We start from the raw sequence: 25,199 nt of genomic DNA, 5'->3' as shown, positions 1-25,199 counted from the left end.
AGTTAATGATAGGAAAATATTTTATCAATACAGCGCCTCCACAAGATCCACCGGTAGTTCGAAATCCATGTGTGCCATCCCCATGTGGACCGAATTCGCAATGCCGTAACATCAACGGTGTCCCATCGTGCTCTTGTCTAGTTAGTTATATTGGATCACCACCAAACTGTCGACCGGAATGTACGATCAATGCAGAGTGTCCTAGCTCTCAGGCTTGCATGAACGAAAAGTGTAGGGATCCTTGTCCAGGTTCTTGTGGTGTCGGCGCAAGATGTAATGTGATCAACCATACTCCGATTTGTACGTGTCCAGATGGATATACTGGGGATCCGTTTACTAGCTGTCAACCCGCTCCTCCACCACCCCCACCAGTCCGTGATGATCCATGCAATCCATCCCCTTGTGGACCTAATGCACAGTGTAATAACGGAGTCTGCACATGTTTACCTGAGTATCAAGGAGATCCATACCAAGGTTGCCGACCAGAATGTGTCCTTAATTCAGAATGCTCTCGAGATAAGGCATGTATAAGGAACAAATGTATAGATCCCTGTCCAGGAACATGCGGACAGAACGCTGTTTGTGAAGTAATAAACCACGTACCTGTATGCAGCTGTCCAAATGGAATGGCTGGAAATGCATTCGTACAGTGTAGACCTCAGCAGGCACCAGTAGTAACTAATCCATGCAGTCCATCGCCATGTGGTCCTAACAGCCAATGCCGCGAAATCAATGGCCAAGCGGTATGCTCTTGCGTACCAGGTTTCATCGGAAGCCCTCCTGCATGTAGACCGGAATGTGTCGTCAGTTCTGAATGTCCGCAAAATCAAGCATGTAGTAATCAAAAATGTCGAGATCCATGCCCGGGAACATGTGGTATAGGAGCGCGTTGTTCAGTAGTAAACCATAACCCCATCTGCAGTTGTCCGGAGCGATACACCGGAGATCCGTTCGTTCGTTGTCAACCGATAAGTAAGTTATAAAATGTTCTATAACAGATAAATTTGTCAAATTTTAACCTGTGGGTACCTTCCACCAGTTGAACCACCAGTACAAATGGATCCGATCAACCCGTGTCAGCCATCACCGTGTGGTCCAAATGCCGAGTGTCGCGCCGTCGGTTCTTCACCGTCATGCACTTGTCTAGATAACATGATCGGTGCGCCTCCAAACTGTAGGCCGGAGTGTGTTAGTAACGCAGAGTGTCCCAGCAACAAGGCTTGTATTCAGCAGAAATGCCGAGATCCTTGCCCAGGAGCTTGTGGATCGAATGCTGAGTGTAGAGTTGTCAGCCATACACCGGTTTGCATTTGTACCGCTGGATTTACCGGAGATCCGTTCACGCAATGTGTTCCAATTCAACAAGACATTCCGAGGGAACAAACGTCACCCTGTTTCCCAAGTCCTTGCGGTGCAAATGCAAACTGTAGGGAGCAAAATGGCGCCGGAGCATGTACCTGTCTGGAGGATTACTATGGAAACCCTTACGAGGGATGCAGACCAGAGTGTGTACTGAACTCCGATTGTCCATCGAACAGGGCCTGTATTAACAGCAAATGTAAGGATCCTTGCCCTGGAACATGCGGCCAAAATGCTGAATGCCAGGTTGTCAACCATCTTCCATCATGTACGTGCTTCGTAGGCTACGAGGGTGATCCGTTCAGATATTGCAACATTCGTCAAAAAGAACGTAAGAACCGTTGGTACAATCGAGATATTTACCATTCAGCATATTCTTGAAAATTCGGATTTTTTTCTGAATTGTATCGGAGTTAAATTAACCGTTACAATCGATGCGCTGATTGGAAACAAACTGACGATTACGCAAGACCAGAATATTAATTCAGGGGCACTATAAACTTTGTTTGTGAGATAAATTTTCACGAGAACATTCTAGAGATTTTATGGATTTATATTCATCTGATCGATATGTAGGAAGTTGTCAGTCATTACGATTTCTGCAATCTTACAAAAAATACTCACAATATAAATATTTGTTAATAACATCATGTTATTTTTTGAAACCCTTTTTGGTGATAAAGTACTTTTTCAAGATACAACTCTTACTTTTTACCTTTTCCCAAGATTGATATTCTGGTCTTTCTTATCATAGACTGAGCTATTCAATTAACGAAATTATAAATTCCAACAGCTGTGAAGGAATACGTCAATCCGTGCCAACCGAGTCCATGTGGACCTAACAGTCAATGTCGGGAGATAAACGGGCAGGCAGTTTGCTCTTGCTTGCCCACATACATCGGTTCACCGCCTGGTTGTCGACCGGAATGCGTTACCAGTTCGGAATGTTCGCTGGACAAGGCCTGTATCAATCAGAAATGCGTTGATCCATGCCCGGGAACATGTGGAACAAACGCTAACTGTAACGTAAACAACCACAGTCCCATTTGTTCGTGTCAATCCGGTTACACCGGGGATCCATTTAGTAGATGCTATCCCAATCCACGTAAGCCAATTGACTATCTTTATACTCAACCGGTAGTCTTAAAACAATTATTTTCATTCCACATAGCGCCACCCCAAGATCCACCGGTAGTTCGAGATCCTTGCGTTCCATCTCCCTGTGGACCTCACGCACAATGCCGTAACATCAACGGGGTACCGTCGTGTTCATGTCTAATGAACTACATTGGATCGCCACCGAATTGTCGACCAGAATGTACAATCAACGCAGAGTGTCCAAGTAATCAAGCTTGCATGAACGAAAAGTGTAGAGATCCTTGTCCCGGATCTTGTGGAGTTGGGGCAAGATGTAATGTCATTAACCATACCCCGATTTGTACATGCCCAGATGGATACACGGGAGATCCCTTCAGGAGTTGTCAACCGAATCCACCTCCACCCAGAGAACCTGTTAGAGATGATCCTTGCTATCCATCACCATGTGGTGCCAATGCACAATGTAACGATGGAGTATGCACATGTCTACCGGAGTACCAAGGCGATCCTTACCGTGGTTGTCGGCCGGAATGTGTGCTCAATACCGAGTGTCCACGGGATAAAGCCTGTATTCGAAACAAGTGTGCAGATCCCTGTCCAGGAACTTGCGGTCAGGATGCATTATGTGATGTTATTAATCACATACCGATTTGTAGTTGTCCTAGAGGAATGGCCGGAAACGCGTTTATCCAATGTAACCCCCAGAGAGCTCCAATCGAAACAGACCCATGCAACCCATCACCTTGCGGTCCCAATAGTCAATGTCGAGCGATCAACGGCCAAGCAGTGTGTAGCTGCGTGATTGGTTATATTGGTAGCCCGCCATCTTGTCGACCGGAGTGCTCCGTCAATTCTGATTGTCCGCAAAACATGGCTTGTAACAATTTCAAGTGCAGAGACCCATGTCCCGGTACTTGTGGGTTGGGAGCAAAATGTTCCGTGGTTAATCACAACCCAATTTGTAGCTGTGGTTACAGGCAGACTGGGGATCCATTTGTTAGATGTTATGATATAGGTAATAATGATTTCGTTGCGTAAGATTGAGTTCAAAATACTAATAATTTACTTTTCAGTCGAGAAACCCATCGTTCAAGATCCTCCTCGTGACCCTTGCCATCCATCCCCTTGTGGTTTGAATGCGGTTTGTGTGAACCGTAATGGTAGTCCTTCGTGCTCCTGTCAACCCAATATGATCGGGGCTCCTCCAAACTGTCGCCCCGAATGTATCAGCAATTCTGATTGCTCCAATACCCTTGCGTGTATCAATCAGAAATGTCAAGACCCTTGTCCCAATGCTTGCGGCTCCAATGCAGATTGTCGGGTTTCTTTGCATATTGCTAACTGTATTTGTCCTTCTGGATATACCGGAAATCCCTTCGTCAGCTGTTTTGTCGAAAGTGAGTTGCATTTGCGTTTGATTTGCGTTGCGTTGCGTTACGATGACAAATTTAAGGTACACTGTACTTACAACTATCTTAACATTTATTTTCACAGCTACACCACCACCACCTCGTGATCCAGAACCAAGAGATCCCTGCTACCCATCGCCATGTGGAACGAATTCGCGTTGTCGTCCAGTCGATGGTGGATCGGTGTGCGAGTGTTTTGAAAACTACTTCGGTAATCCATACGTAGCATGCCGTCCTGAGTGTGTTACCAATTCCGAGTGCTCGAGAAACACCGCCTGCATCCTAAACCATTGCAAGGATCCATGTCCTGGAGTTTGTGGATACAACGCTGAATGTAGTGTTATCAACCATACACCAACGTGTACTTGTCCAGATGGCATGATTGGAAATGCTTTCGAGCGATGTTTGCGAGAGCCTACACCACCCAAACCAAGAGATCCATGTTATCCTTCGCCGTGCGGTTTGAATACGGTTTGTCGAGCCGCTGGAGATAACGCCGTGTGTGAATGCCTACCCGATTTCCGAGGATCACCATTCGGAAGGGGCTGCTATCCCGAATGTACAATTAATTCCGATTGTCCACGTGACAAAACGTGCGTCAACAAAAAATGTGTCGACCCATGTCCAGGAGTTTGCGGTTATCGTGCCGTATGCCATGCGATCAACAACAGCCCGGTGTGCTCGTGTCCAAACAATATGATCGGTGATCCGTTTGTAGAGTGCAAGGAAGCACCACCAACAGACCCTTGCAATCCATCGCCTTGTAGAACAAATGGTGTTTGTCGAGCTGTTGGCGGAAGAGCCGAATGTCAGTATCCGGAGTGTGTGATCAATTCGGACTGTTCATCGAACCGAGCATGCTTCAACCAGAAATGTAGAGATCCATGTATTGGAGCTTGTGGTGTTAACGCAATTTGTAACGTGATCAATCACGCACCGGTCTGTTCGTGCCCAGAACGTCACGTTGGATCACCATTTGTGCAATGCTCTCGACAAATGGACCCTGTGCCACAGCCGGAATGTACGAGCGACGATCATTGTACAAATGACAAGGCGTGTATAAATCAACAGTGCGTGAATCCATGTACAAGCAACAATGGACTGTGCAACTTGAATGCCGAATGTCGAGTGCAGTTCCATCGCGCTATTTGCACATGTCGAGAAGGTTACACCGGAAATGCTCAAATTGCTTGCTATGAAATCGGATGTCGAACAAATTCAGACTGTCCTGCAACAGAGGCTTGCGTGAACAAAAACTGCGTTGATCCTTGTAGATATACTCAGTGCGGCAGAAGCGCCATTTGTAGAACTGATTACAATCACAACGCAAGATGTCATTGTTTGGATGGATATCGAGGAAATCCTCTTATTGGATGCACACGGCCTGAATGTACCAGTGACGATGAGTGTCCATATCATATGTCCTGCCAGAATGAACAATGTCGGGATCCTTGTAACTGCGCCCCGGGAGCTCAGTGCAGGGTGGATAACCATCGTGCGTCCTGCAGATGTCCTCCAGGATATACGGGCGATGCAAGCTTCGCTTGTGAAAGAAGTAAAACATTTCCTTAACTAATTTACTTTGATACACAGTCATAATCATTGTTTTTTTTTCTTTTTCAGTACCTATCCGGGATCCTGCTCAGTGTAAGATGGACGCAGATTGTCCTAGCAGAATGGCATGCTTTAGTGGAGTGTGTAAAAATCCATGCTTCGAAACAAAACCATGTGCCGAGCATGCCATTTGTACGGTCCAGGATACGCTGCCTTTGCGAACAATGTTCTGCGTTTGCGAGGAAGGATACGTCGGAGATGCCGAAAAACGTTGCTCACCAGGTTCGTTGCTGTTTGTAAAGATAACTTTAAACTACCAACATGATTCTCTCCATCCGAATAATCAAACAAAACTCCTATTTGCAGATCTTAATATATTTTGTTCTAGGACCATCCTTAGCCTATGTACTTTTCTAAGCGCAAACTAACCCTATTGAGCACTTTCGAGCGTTTAAAGCAAACACACTAATTTCAATTTTCGCTTTTAGTGCCACACGTTGAACCGGGTTGTAGCTCAGATGTAGAATGTTCAGCCACCGAGACGTGCAGAAACCGAGAATGCGTCAACCCATGTGTAGCCTTCAATCCGTGTGCCCGAACGGCCGAATGTTTGGCTCAAAGTCACAAGGCAATCTGTTCCTGCCCGGTCGGTATGGTTGGAGATCCGTTCCGAAATTGCTACCGAGAGCCGGTGGTTACGGCAGAATGTACTATTGATTCGGAATGTGCCAGCAACCGTGCCTGTATCAACCAAAAATGCCAGGATCCTTGCGCTGAAGGCAATCCGTGCGCCGGAAATGCCGAATGTCGAACCGTCTATCATCGTCCGATTTGCACGTGTCCACAGGGCTGGGGTGGAGATCCGAAGGTGCAATGCTACAAACGTAAGTACATCAACATAACATATAGATAGCTATGTACGTCTCGGTGGTCGAGTGATTAGCGTGGCAAGACGGTAATCGCTGGTCCACTGATGGCATGGGTTCGATTCCAATCTACTGGGTACTGGGTATTAAATGATATTCCTGAGTTGTCCACGTCATTTATTCAGCCTGTAAAGCCTAAATCGGTTTAGACGGTGTATGTCTTTTAAACAATTAGAGATGTAACAAATATTTGGAGCCGGATACATATGGATATTTATATGTGCAAATATTTGTGAAGTTCTGTCAAGTAGTTTTGAGATATAATCCAATGCTGAAGGTCAATGATTTTTTTTGGACAGGATTACGAGAAATTCAGGAAAGTCCCAGTAGGAGACTCGAAAACAGCTGGAAATCAACTATTGGACTGAAGTTTATACGGTAAATTGTTGAAGAAGTCCTAGAGGATCTAAAAGTGTGCTGATTCATTCTAATTTTCACTATTCATGAAGTGAAGACGATTGATTCCACGAAGGAAGGGAATATTATAGGTTTTATCAAGTGCAAATCAAAAACTTCGATAGAGGGAGGGAAAAAATATTTTTTTATTATTTGTTCATCTATCTGACTAATAAAAACGCCTGATTTCATTTCTGCAAGAAAAACCAGCTGCTCACCGTAAAAATAAAAAAAAAATACGGTGATCAAATTGTGCGCAAAATATTGGGACCGCTAGTGCGGGGAGATATTTTGAAAAGTTACGTGAAGGACAGCAAAGCGAAATCTTTCGCGGAAACCTGGAAGTTTTCCAGCCAAAAATTTTTCGTTGCCTAGACACGCCTGGTTGTTCCGGAGATGAACAAAGAGAAAAAAAGTGAAAAATTTGATATCTAGCTCTGGATAACTATTAACACAATAATGTACAAAGAAGGTTACCTCCTTTTCCCTGAATAACACTTCCATAGAATCGACCAGAATGACCTAAGTTGTTAAACGGTCGTTAAATAAAATAAACAAACAAACAAACTTCCATAGATCCTACAAAGTTGATGTGTACACACAAAACTTTCGAGGCCGAAATTTACCAAAATTTTGCTCAAATTTGACCAGCTAGAAATTTAGCAATCAATTTAGCAATTTTTTTCTGCTCAAATTTTAGCAAATTAGAGAAAAATAAGCCGCCGGCATGTTTTACTAAAATTTTAGCAAAAACCAGTGAAAAAAATCCTGCAGAATCTGAAATTTCAATTTTTTATGTTTTTATCTGCAAATTTCGAAGGAATATTCGATTATTTAAAAGATTGCTCGGATAACATCACTTTGAATTTATTTATATTTTTCAAAACACCTTTCACTAACACTTTTCATAAAATGTTTGGATCCTGGAAACGCACCTTCCGGCTAATGAAACCCCAAGCGACCGATCGTCATTCATGCATCGATGATTGTGCCTGATGTAGTGCGTTGAAACTCCAGTTGTCCACTTCCGAACTGTTGTAAAAAACCCGTCAATCTTGTCGGAAATTGAAACCTGGTTGAAAAAAAAACAAACAATTTTACAATTCGAATATCGGAAAATCTGTACACTACTTGATCGGCCCTTACCTGTACGCATCCGGAATTGATCTGGCTATCATTTTGCCACCGCTAGGACCACTAGCATCGCGCTTTCAGAACCGCACCTTATCGCGTCAGTTTATTATTTTTCCCCCAACTGGCGGCGGCTGCTGTCTATAAACAAAGCGGCTAGAAAACCTTCGTTTTACTAATATCAAGTAAAATTGCCTTTTTAATTACTATAAAGAAGCAAAATTTGCTTTTTGCTATCACATTAGTAAAATAATCCTTTTTGCTAATCGAAAGTAACAACAAATTTTGCTAAGTGGAGCCTCGAAAGTTTTGTGTGTACTATGTTTTGGTTGGAATCAGCGGTTGAGTGATTAAAACACAGAGAACAGACGTACAAGCTAGCCCCCGAAAGTTTTGTAAAATTTGCAACAATCGTTTTAAACCATTTTTTGTTTTTTCGGTCGGCCCAGCAGATGTGTCCAAACACACCAAAGAGAACTGTCGAGACCAAACTGAGCAAAAAAAAACAAAATTTTGGTCAGATTTGAACAGGTCGCATGAACTGTTTGGCATGTTTGAAGAAAATTGCTAGTAAAGTTTCGTAACACTTTCGTCCTGTTGAATATAAACATATTCTAAAATTTAATCGCTATTTCCTTAACGTTATGTAAATTTTTAAAAAAAAGTTGTTTCACTCACCGAAAAAGTCAATAAGTAAAAACCGTATAAAACAAAGGAAGTGAAATTTTTTCCAGTCAAAAGTAACTCTGCATTTATCTAGCAATAAATGGAGCCCCCTATTTTGCTGAAAGCTCAAAATTTCAAGAATTATAATTCAAACAATGACAAACAAATTTGTAGAAGGTTGTGACGCGATACGAGCTGACTGTGATGAGTTATTTGCAATTGAATGTGTGATTTTTTTTTCGCATTTCATCGATATATCGTGAATGGTGTATTGGTGGATTATTAGTACTAACTTGATCGCATTGTCACACAATGAGAAGTAAGTTTGTGTCCTCGGCAAAGTTGTAGACTATTCTATAACAAATATATTTGCAAAAAGTTGAAAGAAAGATTTTAAAAACTATGAACTGCTGCATTGTTTTGTGATTGGAAAAAAGAGTTTTTTTTTTTAATTTGCCCATACACCTTTCACGATATAACAAAGAAATGCGAAAAAAATCAATAAGGAATTTAAGACTTTTTTTTTGTTATGGACCAGTCTAATGCAATATAGATGGCGCTCTTGGCGCCCAAAAATTAAAGCCGATGAACTTCTTCATTGGAAGCTATCTCAAAACCACTTTACAGAACGTCACAAAAACTGGCACATGTAAACATTACATTACTAGGTGAGGATTTTTTTTAAGGGGTTTGCGCCGGGGGTCTTCAGATTTTCCCCAAAATTGAAAATTTGGTTCATTTTTGCGACTTAAAAACACATGTTTTTTTTTTGGTTTCTAACATTTTTATTTTTTGAGTTAGCTTCGGTTTGATTTTTTTGCAAATAAAAAATAACGATTTTTCAAAGCTACATAACTCTGTTATTTTTCAACGGAAATTATAAAATAGCACATCAAAATGCATTGAAATTTTATCAGCTTTCCAACTAAAATAGTTGAAAAAAATTAAATAATGACCTTCAACATGAAAAGTTATAAACAAACTTTAAATGGCGTCTAAAAGTACCGTCTGCACCACCGAATATTTTGCAAAAAATACCATTCTATAGCTCAATTTATGATGCAACTTTCATCTGAAGACGCCAAAGTGGGCCATCAATTCCTTGAAGAGTTATGAAAGAAATAATGACAATAAATCTCTTTTTTTGCGACGAAAACAAACAATGGTCGAACAACTGCACTTACATATGAAGGTAACGCGCACTTCTAACAACATGGAAAAAAAAGAACTTATCAAAGCAGGTAAAAAACACTATTTTTTTCGTGCTTTGTAGACTGCCTCTACTCTCATAACAGTCCCATATGAATTTTCGTCATTTTAGTTCAACAAAGAGCTTCAAAATGAAACACTAAAAAAAGAGGTTTTGTTCTAGAACTTTGTAAAAAAAAATATCAATTTGTGGCTGTCCTATATGAAATATACCCAAATAACAGTCTCATATGTGAAATACCACGTATTTGGTTACTTTTTAATGCTTCTTTCGGCGAAATAGTCTTTGATTTATTGCTTTGAATCATTAAAAAAAAATAACTCACTTGATGTCGAATGGTGCACACTAGTTTTCGAAGGCAGGTCTGACTTCCTAAGGAATGACTTCCTGAGCGAAAACTATCGGATGCAATCAAAAATCGTAAAAAGATTCAACTTACAATGTGGAATTTACGAAATTTTTCCAAAAATATGTTTCTTTTTCTGAAAATTGCATTTAGAAGTTCAAAAATGAGCAAATTTAAGTCTTAGAAAGTAGCTTGGTGAGAAAAAAATATTTTGTATGGGACTGTTATGCGAGTAGATTTAAAAAGGTTTCAAATATGGTCGATTAACAGTCCCATAATGAATAAAAATTGTGCTCTCGACCTTACCAATAACCCAGTTTTGAAAATTTCAGGTCTTGCAATTTATTATGACAACCTAGAAACGATTTACGTTTATGCTGAAAGTGGTGGTCATAATTTTAGAATATATCCCAAAACAGAAAAAGCTGATTTTCTCGCTTGCTTGTTTTTATGAAAGTAGGGGCGGTAGAGTGTTGCAGCTAAACTGACTTCATGTTATATTCAAAAATCTAATAACGCATTCGTTTACACCCAGTTTTGCACCAGGTCACAATAAGTTTTGCGAATTTCGCTGTCATTTTTAGAAGTTTATGCGCTCATCCGTGCGTTGCGTTGCATCCGTAATTCCCCAGATTTGATTTAAAATGAACGGTGGAACACTGAAGATTCGTTTGTGAGCGATCGAGGTAGCAAAACACTGACGACGAATTATGTTTGTTCTAGTATGGTAAACCTCAAAACTGGGCGAATGGAGAAAACGAATACGGTAAAAGTATCATATTTTCAATGTCATATTACCTACAATAGGAATGATGCTTTTTACAGCCTGGGCTGGCCATACTGAGCTCTTCGGTTATTTCTACATTTGTGCCACACTCTTTGTTTATGATCTAAGGCATAGGTCGGCAACCTGCGGCTCGCGAGCCGCATGCGGCTCTTTTGATGTAAAGTTGCGGCTCTTTAGTTCACTGTGCTAATATATATTTTAAATAAAATATTTTTAAAATGGTGCTCAAGCGATATTTGATTCTTGTGACCTGGCACACGGATTTTTGTAGGTAAAAACCGAATTTATAAATTGCATACGCTGCAGGAACAAGCGGAAAGAACCAAATGGCAAAATATCTTTTTTTCTAAGCATCAGCTATGAGATCAAGATTTCATTTATAATTGAACGTAAATTCAAAAAATAACTGTTTTTCTAAAACAACAGAACTTAAATCAAATTATTCATTCCCAAATTTTTGAACTAATCCAACAAAAATTCAGGAAAATCAAAGTTTATCATTTACAAAAAGTTGTTCTTAGACAGTCTCGTTTTTCTTATCAAACAACCTCATCAAATTTTATATTTTAAGCACTGCAATAACGTTTCTCTCCTCTATGAAAATTAATCAGTTGAAATTTCAAAAATCCTCATTCGAAAAATATTTACAACTTTGACGCGTAAAAACTTAAAAATATTGGATAAACCACCTCAATCCTATCATATTTATTTGCATTGAAAACGACAACTTTAATGTATCTGAATATTGATACTTCATTAGCATTCCAGATTGTCCGGTTTACTCGGGGCCTGCCCAGATTTTCAAAGAAAGAATTGGAAGATGCCAGGTCTAGTCCGGTAGTCCAGATATCGAGGAGAAAGGCTCGATTTTTTCCAGGATTATTGACAATTTTTACGAAATTTCAAACTCTCAACTTGTTTTAGCGAAATAAATTAGCTTGCATTTTTTTGAATTGTGAAATAAGATTTGAAAGCTGCTGAGGTGCTTTGGTAAAAATAATTTTTCCTGTGTTATCCTGTTATTATCAGCTTTTCTTTTGACTTTTTTTGTAAAAAACTTAGATTTTCGGTGGATTTGCCGGGACATCACCCGGTTTTGAGTTTAAAATTTAGAAACCCAATGCCCGGATTTGCCCGGCCTGGGTACGTTCAGAAATATTCTGGAAAGCTTATTAAATAAATAACAGTTTTGAAAAAAAAAAAAATGAACAGATGAACATGAAATTTAAATGCAAAATTCCAAAACAAAGAATTCAGAATTACAAATTTAAGTTAAACAGTTTTTCAAACCGAATCAGCATTCAGAGTGAATTAAAATTTCAATTCTGAAAATCTATATGAAATCTTGATCACAGGCTAAATAATTGTTATCAATAACTTACTTGACCTCAAATCAGTTTTTTTTTATAATTATATTGCATGTATTGAAAATAAAAACGGAACCTTTGAATCTTGAACACTTTTAAAATTTCAAGTGTGAGGCGTGCATCCAATATTTACCAAAAGTACGCAAATTTTGATCAAAGTTTCGGTAACGAATATAATTTTGCTTATCATTTTCGATTAAGAGTATATCACCGTTAGTTTATTTTTATAATTTTTTATTTGAAACTTAAAAAGTGTCCTTGAACTGATTTTGTCAGTTAAAGTGTGCTTTTCCTTTATTATTGGTCACGAATTTTTTATGAAGGCTAAAAAATAAATTATTTTACAGAATTATACTGGTCACGCAGCAGCACCTGCATTTTCCATTCAATTGAACGCACAATACTGAAGAAACACACTTGACATAAAATGAGATTTAAGAATTTTCCAGATACATAAAATTCTAATGACACGTTCGCTTGATGACATGAATAGAGCAAATCCTACCAGTTTGAAGTTTCATAGTTTTTGAAGATTGAAATTTTCGACTACAAAAATTTTAGTTGAATTTTACTCCATACTTCTGGATTTTGAAAAGGATAAGCTAAATCTAGGGAATGTCTTTAAAAAGCTTAATAATTTTAGGAAAAATTATTTCTCTATAATTTGTTAGTTTAAAATCTTTTCTTTGTCGAAGCAGTCATAATTATTTTGCTTTTGTAAAAATATTCAAATCTTCATTTTTCTTCGTCATGCAAAGTATACAATTAAACTTTAATTGGATTCAAAGGTTTAAAGAAAAATTCAAGAGTTAGAACGGTAATGGGTTTAAAGTTATTATTCATATATATATATATATATATATATATATATATATATATATATATATATATATATATATATATATATATATATATATATATATATATATATATATATATATATATATATATATATATATATATATATATATATATATATATATATATATATATATATATATATATATATATATATATATATATATATATATATTTTTTTTTTTTTATTTTTTTTTAATTTAAAACAAATACAATTAACCTTGTGGCTCTTTAAAACTCTGAAATTTTGAAAATTTGTATTTTTTGGCTCTTCCGACTCAAAAGGTTGCCGACCACTGATCTAAGGGAAAGGATTTTGGTGTCCAGTGCTTAGCTCCCGATATAAAAACTATGTGAAGCACGTCTATATTTCATTTTTTAATCACATTTTTGTGATCCCAAACACAGGGACTAAACCTTCTACTATTGGCATTGATTATGTTTCACAATGATCTTTGATCTAAAAGTTAATAAGTTATCTATATATATAAAAAGCAATTTCTGTATGTTTGTTTGTTTGTTTGTTTGTTTGTTTGTTTGTTTGTCCTCTATAGACTCAGCCGTCTTAAGAGCTAGAGTGCTGAAATTTGGCATGGATACTCATTAGGACAAGGAAGGATGAAAAATGTTTACAGATTTTCGGATGACCCCTTCTGAAGGGGGTCGTCCATACAAGACAAATATTGTTTTCACGATATTGGCGTTATTTATCGTCGGATTGTGTTGAAAATTTGCACATCAGTGTTTTGAAAGACGATCAATCGATTTCAGGTGTCAAATTTTGTGTAAGGGGATAGCCAAAGAGGTCGTCCATATTAGCTGTTCGCTGTTTTTGCGATATTGACGTTATTATGCATCGTATTCAGCTGAAAATTGGTACACGATAGTTTTGAGTGACGTGAAATCGATTTGAGGTATCCAATTTAGTGTAAGGGGCCGGCAAAAGGGGTCGTTCATATTAAATTTTCAGTATCTTAGTGATATTATCGTTTCTATACATCGGATAGGGATGAAAATTTGCACATAGGAGTTATTAGGGACAAATAACTGATTTCACTTATCCGAACTAAAATCAGGGGTCGGCCAAAAGGGTCGTCCATGTCAACTATTCACTGTTGATGCAATATTGTCGTTATTATTCATCGGATTCAGACGAAAATTGGTACACGAGGGTTTTGAGAGATGAGCAATGGATTTCAGGTATTCAATTCAGTTTAAGGGGCCGGCAAAGGGGGTCGTCCATATAAACCTTTCAATATTTTTGCAATATCGACGTTATTATACATCGGATTGGGATGACAATTTGCACACGATAGTTTTCAGGGACGGACAATAGATCTCAGATGTCAAATATTTTGCCAGAGTCGACGAAAGGGGTCGTCCAAATAAATTAATTTTTCACTATTTTTAGCAATATTTACGTTATTATACAATGGATTGCTTTGAAAATTTACACACGGGAGTTTTGAGGGAAGGGCAATCGATTTCAAATATCAAAGTTTTTATAAGAGCCCCCGAAAGGGGTTTAGCTTTTTGGCAATAATTGCGTTGTTATGCAATGATTTAGTCGAAATTTATACACGTGGTTTTTGATTCCTGATTTCAAATTTAGTAGCAGACGACAGGCGAAGTGATCATCCAATATTTAGGCAATTATTACTTAACAATGAATCTGGAAAATGCTTGGCAATTGACTTCCATACAAACTGTTTATGACATCTTCCAAGTTGAAAGCGAAACGGAGTTCGTATGGGATCAGCTAGTATAGCATATGACCAGTTTGTAAAAGCAACATTCCCATTATTTGTTATATCACACTAGCTGATCCCATACGAACTCCGTTTCGCTTTCAACTTGGAATATGTCATGAACAGTTTGTATGAAAGCCAATTGCCAAGCATTTTCCAGAAGCACTTCTGAATTCATTGTTAAGTAAGAATTGCAAAAATATCGGTCGATCACTTTGTCTGTCGTCTGCTACTAAATTTGAAATCAGAAATCCTTTGACCGTGCTAAAAAACACGTGTATAAATTTCGACTCGATCATTGCATAACAACGCAATTATTGCTTAAAAGCTATACCCCTTTCGGGGGCTCTTAAACAATTTTTGATGACTGAAATCGATTGCCCTTCCCTCAAAACACCCGTGTGCAAATTTTCAAAGCAATCCATTGTATAATAACGTCAATATTGCCAAAAACAGTGAAAAATTAATTTATATGGACGACCCCTTTCGTCGACCCCTGGCAAAGCATTTGACATCAGAAATTGGTTGCTCGTCGCCGAAAACTACCGTGTGCAAATTTTCATCCCAATCCGATGTAAAATAACGACAATATTGCAAAAATAGTGGAAGGGGTTATATGGACGACCCCCTTTGCCGGCCCCTTACACTGAATTTAATACCTGAAATCCATTGCTCATCTCTAAAAACTCTTGTGTACCAATTTTCGTCTGAATCCGATGTATAATAACATCAACAGTGAATAGTTAACATGGACAACCCCTTTGGCCTACCCCTGATTTTAGTTTGGATAAGTGAAATCAGTTATTTGTCGCTAATAACTCCTATGTGCAAATTTTCATCCCAATCCGATGTATAAAAACGACAATATCACTAAGATACTGAAAATTTAATATGGACGACCCCTTACACTAAATTGGATACCTCAAATCGATTGCACGTCACTCAAAACTATCGTGTACCAATTTTCATCTGAATACGAATTATAATAACGTCAATATAGCAAAAACAGCGAACAGTTAATATGGACGACCTCTTTGGCTGTCCCCTTACACAAAATTTGACACCTGAAATCGATTGCTCGTCTTTAAACACACTCATGTGCAAATTTTCAACACTATCCGACGAAAAGTAACGTCAATATCGTGAAAACAATATTTGTCTTGTATGGACGACCCCCTTCAGAAGGGGTCATCCAAAAATCTGAAAACATTTTTCATCCTTCCTGGTCCTAATGAGTATCCATGCCAAATTTCAGCTTTCTAGCTCTTAAGACGGCTGAGTCTATAGAGGACAAACAAACAAACAAACAAACAAACAAACAAACATACAGAAATTGCTTTTTATATATATAGATAGACTAGCTGATCCCGTACGAACTTCGTTTCGCTTTAAATCATTGGTACGTCAAAATGAGTTTAGAAAATGAATTCGAAACATTCTTTCGACAATTTTGGGGAAAAAATTCAACAGTGTTTAAAGTCGCTACTGTTACTATTACTTGAAATTCAAATTAAACGGTTGATTGGCTTTTTATTAAAATTTATAACACTCTCTTCTTCTCGATCGGTTGCAAAATCTAGACATTATGGCAGAAACATGTACTATTTGTTTATGTGCACGACTCTTTGCTTGACCTTCACACTTAAATTGGTATCAATTAACTGCCTCCAACAAAATTATTGCACAAAACACTGAACTTTCAATGAAACTCCCTTTTTCTGTCCCATGGCCCGAAATTCGATAATTGAAACCAATTTTACGTTCCTCAAAACTCCCTTTTGCCGTATTTTCTTTACAATTTATATGTAACGTCAGGAACTCGAAAACAGTGAACAGTGAATAAAGACGCCCTTTTTGTTGACCCTTGACACAGAACATGCTACCTGGAGTCAATTGCTCATAGTTTATAATCCTCATCTGAACATTTTCATCTCAATCCGATGCATGATCACGACAATATCACGAAAACAGTGAGCAACTAACATGGACGGCCTTTTTTTGACCACGATTCAAAACTTGACACGTGAAATCAATTATCTTTTCTGTTAACCTCCCATGTGTCAATTTTCATTACAATTCTATGCTCAATCAAGAGAATATCGTTAAATCAGTGAACAGATAATAACCCCTTTTGCCGACCCCTGAGTCAAGATTTGAAACCTGAAAGCAAAAGAACGTCCCTCAAAACTCCTATGCGGAAATTTTCATCTCAATCCAATGTAGAATAACGTCAAAATCGCAAAAACATTAAAGTTGGGTATGGACGACTCCCTCAGCCAACTTCTGATCCGCAATTCGAAACTTGAAATCGATTGCTGGTCCCTCAAAACACTCATGTACAAATTTTCATCACAATCCGGAGTATAATAACGCCAATATCGCCAAAACATTATCAGTAAATATGGACGACCCCTTTGACCGACCCCTAACCCTTAATTTGATAACTGTAATAGATTGCTCGTCTCTTAAAACACTCATGTGCAAATTTTCATAACAATCCGATGTTTAATAACGCCAATATCGCAAAAACATTAATCAGTGGATATGGACGACCCCTTTGACCGACCCCTGACCCTAAATTTGATAACTGTAATCGATTGCTCGTCTCTCAAAACACTCATGTGCAAATGTTCATCACAATCCAATGTAAAATAAAGCCAATATCGCAAAAACATTAATCAGTGGATATGGACGACCCCTTTTGCTAACCCTTAACCCTAAATTTGATAACTGTAATCGATTGCTTGTCTCTCAAAACACTCATGTGCAAATGTTCATCACAATCCAATGTAAAATAAAGCCAATATCGCAAAAACATTAATCAGTGGATATGGACGACCCCTTTTGCTGACCCTTAACCCTTAATTTGATAACTGTAATCGATTGCTCGTCTCTCAAAACACTCATGTGCAAATTTTCATCACAATCCGATGTATAATAACGCCAATATCGCAAAAACTTTAATCAGTGGATATGGACGACCCCTTTGGCCGACCTCTGACTCTAAATTTGATAACTGTAATCGATTGCTCGTCTCTCAAAACACTCATGTGCAAATTTTTATCAAAATCCGATGTATAATAACGCCAATATCGCAAAAACATTAATCAGTGGATATGGACGACCCCTTTGGCCGACCCCTAACCCTAAATTTGATAACTGTAATCGATTGCTTGTCTCTCAAAACACTCATGTGCAAATTTTCATCACAATCCGACGGAAAATAACGTCAATAACGTGAAAACAATATTTGTCTTGTATGGACGGCCCCCTTCAGAAGGGGTCGTCCAAAAATCTAAAATCATTTTTCATCATTCCTGGTCCTAATGAGCATCCATGCCAATTTTCAGATCTCTAGCTCTTAAGACGGCTGAGTCTATAGAGGACAAACAAACAAACAAACAAACAAACAAACAAACAAACAAACAAATATACAGATAATTGCTTTTTATATATATAGATTAACAATACGATACTAAGAATTTTGTTTAAAATTTAAAGTCAGTTATGCTGCAAACACTCTACAAAGCACGAAAAAGTAGTGTTTTTTACCTGCTTTGGTAAGTTCTTTTGTTGCCATGTTGTTAGAAGTGCGCGCTACCTCCATATGTGAGTGCAGTTGTTCGACCATTGTTTGTTTTCGTCGCAAAAAAAGAGATTTATTGTCATTATTTCTTTCATAACTCTTCAAGGAGTTGATGGCCCACTTTGGTGTCTTCAGATGAAAGTTGCATCATAAATTGAGCTATAGAATGGTATTTTTTGCAAAATATTCGGTGGTGCAGACGGTACTTTTAGACGCCATTTAAAGTTTATTTATAACTTTTCATGTTGAAGGTCATTATTTAATTTTTTTCAACTATTTTAGTTGGAAAGCTGATAAAATTTCAATGCATTTCGATGTGCTATTTTATAATTTCCGTTGAAAAATAACAGAGTTATGTAGCTTTGAAAAATCGTTATTTTTTATTTGCAAAAAAATCAAACCGAAGCTAACTCAAAAAATAAAAATGTTAGAAACCAAAAAAAAATACATGTGTTTTTAAGTCGCAAAAATGAACCAAATTTTCAATTTTGGGGAAAATCTGAAGACCCCCGGCGCAAATTGTCAGATAATAAAAAAAAATCCCCAGGTAGCTTCACTGAAAATTTCATCAATTTCCATTCATGCATTCAAAAAGGTTATTCACAAAACAAAGTGTTGCCTTTTTTTCGAATACACTCCTTATTCGGCTCACCCAGAAATTTAAGCTGAATATTCGGCCGAATAGACCGTATATTCACTTTCTTTATTTATACAATAACAGACTTGACAAATAATGTTGGATAATTTATTAAGTTGTTTGTATTCTCATTTATTTCAGAAAAAAGTTTGTTTTGGTTCAATTTATTCCATGAGAATTGAAAGACACAAGTAATTTTCTTTGTGACAGTAACATGAAAAGCGATGCCGTTAAAAAAAAGGCAATATGTATACCTTTTATTTAAAGTTTCTCATTGATTTTTGACACGGTCCCTCAAATGAAGGATTGAGTTATGCTTCGAATTCATCTTATGGTATTAGGAAGCTGATTTTTAGAGCATAGGTTGTAAATTGGGATAACATGCTACTTTAAACTGTAAACGACAATATACCTAATATGAAGAAAATAAGTTCACGGGATAAAGTTCCGTCTTCATGGAAAAATGGAAACGTTGCGCAGTGCGATGACCAGTGGACAAAAGTCCAAAATATTGTTTTATCAAACCTTAAATCCAACTTTACCAACCGATATGAAAATTCTTCGAAAAAGGACCATTTTGGTAAAACGAAATCAAGATAATTTTTCTTCTCGAACTAATCGATATTATGTTTTAAAAAAGATTAGTTTGATATGGTTGAAAATATGCAAAACTTATTAAAAAGATTGTATGATTTTTTTAGATTTTGACATATTTTTAGCTAAGATAAAGCAAACATTGACCAAATTCCAGTGAATTCCATGTACCCTTGAAAAGGAAACTGTTGTATTCAGCTATTTTATATGTGTTTCATTATCAATAGCAAACATATTCGTTCATGATAGCAAACATTTGACAAATAAAACGGATCTTTCATAAAAAAAAGGTTGAAAATCTTCAAAATTTGGAATTTATGAGATATGGTTTTAAGCGTTAAAAATGTAAATTGAGTCATAAACTACAAAACACATTTTTGTGGCGTACTTTCAATAATTGAACATTGTCCATCTGCTGTATGGGATTACAAGCACTGCGCGTTGGACGAAATTTTACTTGGAACGTTACAACTGAGGGCTACACAAACCTTTTCTTTTGTGGGATACATTTCCATTAGTTATGAAAACCAATCACAAACAACAACATTTTCGACTTTTACAGCTGAATGTCAACATGATAACGACTGTCCGTACGACAAGGCCTGTTACAACGAAAAGTGTCTAAATCCATGCACATACGGATCGGTACAGTGTGGACGTGGAGCGGAATGTATTCCTCAGGGACATCGTTCGAACTGTGTGTGTCCGCCAGGTACCCAGGGCAATCCACTGATATCTTGCGTCACTGGTCTTTGCCAGTACAATGAAGATTGTGCCGATCACGAGGCTTGTGACCGACTGAACAGGATTTGTCGACCCGTCTGCGATGATGAAAGCTGTGCGGATCAAGCTACCTGTATTGGACGCAACCATCAAGCTACCTGTGAGTGCTTACCAGGAACCAGAGGAAATCCGTACATTACTTGTGCTAGAGATGAACCGGAGCCTCAGTGTCGAACTGATGGTGATTGCGCATCACAACAAGCTTGTCTGAATGCCCGTTGTGCCAATCCATGTATCGAGATAAGCCCTTGTTCAAGGCAACAAACTTGCAGCGTTGTAGATACTCTGCCATTACGTACAATGATTTGCGCTTGCCCAACTGATATGCTTGTCGACAGAAATGAACAATGTAAGGCTATCGTTGTGGAAGGATGCAGAACCGATACCGAATGTCCAGATACGGATCGCTGCGTAAGAGGTCACTGTATGTTGGCTTGTCGGGCTGATCCGTGCGGTATCAATGCACAGTGCGTATCGAGCGGTCATCGTGCACACTGTTCTTGTGCTCCGGAATATGTGGGTAACGCTCACATCGAGTGCATTCCAGAAGCCCGAGTTCCAAATCCTAAGGAATGTACCGTTGACGATGATTGTCCGCTGGATCGAGCCTGTTCTAATGAACGTTGCTTCAACCCATGTTCACGAGACATTTGTGGACGTGGAGCAATTTGCCACATACAACGGCACAACGCCATCTGCAACTGTCCACATGGATACAACAAAGACAGCAACGGCAATTGTATTCCACGTGAGTGTTTTGAAATTGTACTTTTGGTTGGTCAGAAATTTATTTTTTTCTTTCTTTTGCAGCATCACTTGATCTACCGAAATGCCGATCAAATTCGGATTGTACAAGAAGCGAATCTTGCGTTAACGGAATGTGTGCTAATCCATGCAACTGCGGGCAGAATGCCGATTGTTACGTCAAAGATCACTATCCAGTTTGCAGTTGCAAGCCTGGCTATTCTGGAAATGCTCAGTTCGGTTGCTTCAAGCTGGGTTGCCAATCGGACAGTGAATGTGCCAACGATAAGCAGTGCTACAACGGAGAATGCCTCAACCCTTGTGCGTTGGACAATCCTTGCGCTCTGAATGCCGAGTGCTATGGAGACAAACATCGAGCTGCTTGTCATTGTCTACCGGGATTGGAAGGAAATCCGTTCGTACAGTGCAGACGCGTAGAGTGTCACTTTGACGGTGAGTGTCCAGATAATCGGGCCTGTTATCAGGAGCAATGCATTGATCCATGCCGAGAGATAGCACCGTGTGCACAGAACGCAGTTTGCTTCACCAGAGGACATGTCGCACATTGCAAGTGCCCGGACCATCTACCGGAGGGTAATCCATTCTCGTACTGCGAACGACGAATTATTCACGACAAACCAGAATGTACTGAAGATGTGGAGTGTCCAAGTCGATTGGCTTGCATATCCAACAAGTGTGTTGATCCATGTCGAGAGCTTAAGCCATGCGCTAGGTCTGCAAAATGTACTGTCCAAGATTCGCTACCTGTACGTACAATGGTATGTGAATGTCCCGAGCTGCACGTGCCAGATGTTAATGGTGAATGTAAACGCATAGTACTACAGACGCCACCGCAATGTACAAGTGACTCTCAGTGCCCGGATAACGAAGCATGTATCAACAAACAATGCAGAAATCCTTGCAACTGTGGCTTATACGCAACATGTACTGTGAAAAATCATCGTGGAATCTGTTCATGTCAAAGCGGATACGAGGGTAATCCGAACATTGCATGTAGAACGATTGGTTGCCGAGTGGATTCAGAGTGCGAGTCCGGAAAAGCTTGCATCAACGGCAATTGTATTAATCCATGCTTAGACAGAGACCCTTGCGGAATCAACGCGGAATGCTACGCTGTATCAAGCCGAGCGGAATGTAGATGTTTGAGTGGATATCGCGGAAATCCATTGATACAATGTATGGTCGTTGAATGCCGCAGTAACAACGATTGTCCCAACGATAAACAATGCCGAAATTCTCAATGCGTTGATCCGTGCATATACGATAGCTCATGTTCACCAAGAGCGGAATGTAAGGCTCATAACCACATGGCCGTATGTAGATGTCCGCCGGGATTGGTTGGAAATCCGTACGTGGATTGTAGACCAGAAATAGTTCCCGAGTGTGTTTACGATACTGATTGTCCTTCGCATCTGGCCTGTATAGATAACAAATGCATGGAACCTTGCAGCGTATTGCAACCATGTAACTTACCTGCCAGATGTCAAGCTATACCATCTTCACCGGTTAGGACGATGATTTGCGTTTGCCCAGATGGCTACGTAAGCAGTGGAAGTGGAACTTGTAAACCTATCATTAAATCGGGATGTATTTCCGACTCCGATTGTAGCAGCGACACAGCCTGTGTAAACAGTATTTGTAGAAATCCATGTAACTGTGGACCAAATGCTGAATGTAGAATCAAGGATCACAAACCAGTCTGCTCGTGCAAACAAGGATACGATGGAAATCCCGAAATAGAATGTATCAAGATCGAATGCCGTGTCGATGATGATTGTTCGGGTCAACATTCTTGCATTAATAGGCAGTGCGTACCGGTTTGCTCCCTCGATTCTTGTGGAAAACATGCCGAATGTTATGCGCAACATCATAGAGCGATTTGCGAATGCTTACCAGGCTATGAAGGTGATCCAAGGGTTAGCTGCAAGTTGTTAGGCTGTAGATCGGACTCGGAATGCCCACAGGATAAGGCTTGTATAAACAGGAAATGTGAAAACCCTTGCGAAAAACAGGCCATTTGTGCTCAAAACGAACTTTGTCAAGTGTACCATCATAGGCCGGAGTGTGCATGTCCACCACCTTTCGAACCGCACCCGATACATGGTTGCGTGGCCAGAGACGAACGTTGCCGAACGGATGGTGAATGCCCATCGCAGACAGCCTGTATTCAAGGTGAATGTGTCAATCCATGTAACGTTACTGAACCGTGTGGTGTCAATTCGATGTGTAAGGTCTTGGATACGCTGCCCGTTCGCACAATGATTTGTGAGTGCTTGCCGGGATACCAAGGCAACGCAGCTGTTCAGTGTGATAAGAGTAAGTAACAATGGTTTGAATTGGATACGTGGAGTCGAAATACATGTTTTTATTTTTATATTTTACAGTGGCTCTTTGTCCAACGGATAGAGGATTCATCCGTGATGCAAGCGGGGAATGTGTATGTCCACCTGGTCACGGGCTGTCTAACTACGAATACTGCGAGATTTGTCGAGAAGAAGACGGACTAAAGATCGATGAAGCAGGTCGATGTGTTTGTGCTCTCGAACGAGGTATGGTTATCGACGAACGTGGTCGCTGTATTTGTCCAATCGACTACGGCTATAAGCTGACCCACCGAGGCGAATGTATTCGTACAGCCGTTCCGGAGTGCAACCAAGACAGTGACTGTCCAGATTGGAGATACTGTAACGAACAGACACGAACTTGTGAGGACCCATGCCAAACGAAGATCTGTGGCAAAAACGCGCTATGTAATGCAACAAATCACCAAGCAATTTGTCAGTGTATCGCAGGATACACCGGTAATCCGGAAGAATATTGCAGTAAGTATTATAAATAAAAGATATTCATTATTTTTGTTTGGAGCAGCATCTTAACGTGAATCTTTTATAGACCAAACGACAAATTTCCGAACCGACTTCCCCCAACCGGAGATGCAAGTAACCTGCCAAGCCGATGGAGTACAGGTAGTGATCGATTTGATGGAATCAAACTTCAATGGTGTACTGTACGTCAAGGGACACAGCAAGGACGAAGAGTGTCGCCGAGTGGTCAATTTGGCCGGAGACACCTCACAGCGCACACAGATATTCAAGGTGCACTTCGGAAGCTGTGGTCTGATCCACGTAAATGGAATTGCCAGCTTCATACTGGTAATACAAAAACATCCAAAACTGGTGACGTACAAGGCACAGGCGTATCACATCAAGTGTGTCTACCAGACGGGAGAACAGAACGTGACCCTTGGATTCAACGTACAAATGTTGACAACGGCTGGTACGATAGCTAACACTGGACCGCCACCAACCTGTGCAATGCGGATAGTTGCCTTCAACGGTGAAGAAATCAACTCTGCCGAGATAGGCGATAATCTGCAACTGCAGGTCGAAGTACAACCAGCAAGTAAGTTCATACAAAAAAATGTGTACAGAAAATGTATTCTAAACTGTAAATGATTTTTTTTCCGCAGCAATCTACGGTGGATTCGCACGAAGCTGCGTTGCTAAGACTATGGAAGAAAGTGTTGAAAACGAATACATCGTGACGGATGAGAACGGTTGCGCAACTGAGCCCAGCATTTTCGGAGACTGGGAGTACAACCAGGAAACGAATAGTCTGCTGGCCAGCTTTAACGCATTCAAGTTCCCTTCGAGTGACAACATTCGCTTCCAATGTAACATACGCGTATGCTTTGGTCGATGCCAACCGGTCAATTGTCACGGCGCCAATGCTTATGGAAAACGTAGACGCCGTGCTATCACCGATATGAACGAAATAGAGCTAATGCTCAATAGGACTCGAAGGGCTGCAACGACTAGTACAGCTCTGGCGTCAGATGATGGGCTCGGTATAGAAGGATCGCTTCGAGAAGAGATAACCATTTCATCGAACGCAATTCTAACGCTGGAACGAAGGGAAGATCGGTCTTATGACTCAGATAACAGTAAGTTATACTATTTTCTAGAACATTTGAACTTGA

The 25,199-nt window shown here is 39.4% G+C and overlaps 2 protein-coding genes across 20 annotated transcripts in view; one reads left to right on the top strand and one right to left on the bottom strand.

The window, feature by feature from the left end:
* LOC129743778 (beta-alanine-activating enzyme) overlaps positions 1 to 25,199 on the bottom strand; it is a 60,943-nt gene that overhangs the window by 9,865 nt on the left and 25,879 nt on the right. The gene's annotated exons all lie outside the window — the stretch shown is intronic.
* LOC129743777 (uncharacterized) overlaps positions 1 to 25,199 on the top strand; it is a 405,430-nt gene that overhangs the window by 377,866 nt on the left and 2,365 nt on the right. For all 18 annotated transcript variants that reach the window (XM_055735956.1, XM_055735951.1, XM_055735942.1 and 15 more), the window contains 13 exons: positions 34 to 972; positions 1,040 to 1,690; positions 2,153 to 2,464; positions 2,531 to 3,472; positions 3,531 to 3,854; positions 3,952 to 5,421; positions 5,490 to 5,702; positions 5,909 to 6,304; positions 20,235 to 21,203; positions 21,266 to 23,536; positions 23,605 to 24,042; positions 24,113 to 24,622; positions 24,690 to 25,163. In XM_055735956.1, coding sequence (XP_055591931.1) covers positions 34 to 972; positions 1,040 to 1,690; positions 2,153 to 2,464; positions 2,531 to 3,472; positions 3,531 to 3,854; positions 3,952 to 5,421; positions 5,490 to 5,702; positions 5,909 to 6,304; positions 20,235 to 21,203; positions 21,266 to 23,536; positions 23,605 to 24,042; positions 24,113 to 24,622; positions 24,690 to 25,163 — 9,909 coding nt within the window. The remainder of the gene's footprint in view (positions 1 to 33; positions 973 to 1,039; positions 1,691 to 2,152; positions 2,465 to 2,530; positions 3,473 to 3,530; positions 3,855 to 3,951; positions 5,422 to 5,489; positions 5,703 to 5,908; positions 6,305 to 20,234; positions 21,204 to 21,265; positions 23,537 to 23,604; positions 24,043 to 24,112; positions 24,623 to 24,689; positions 25,164 to 25,199) is intronic.

This window comes from Uranotaenia lowii, chromosome 2, assembly GCF_029784155.1.
Source record: "Uranotaenia lowii strain MFRU-FL chromosome 2, ASM2978415v1, whole genome shotgun sequence".
NCBI classification, from domain to species: domain Eukaryota; kingdom Metazoa; phylum Arthropoda; class Insecta; order Diptera; family Culicidae; genus Uranotaenia; species Uranotaenia lowii.
This window is presented reverse-complemented; position numbering and strand designations above follow the sequence as displayed.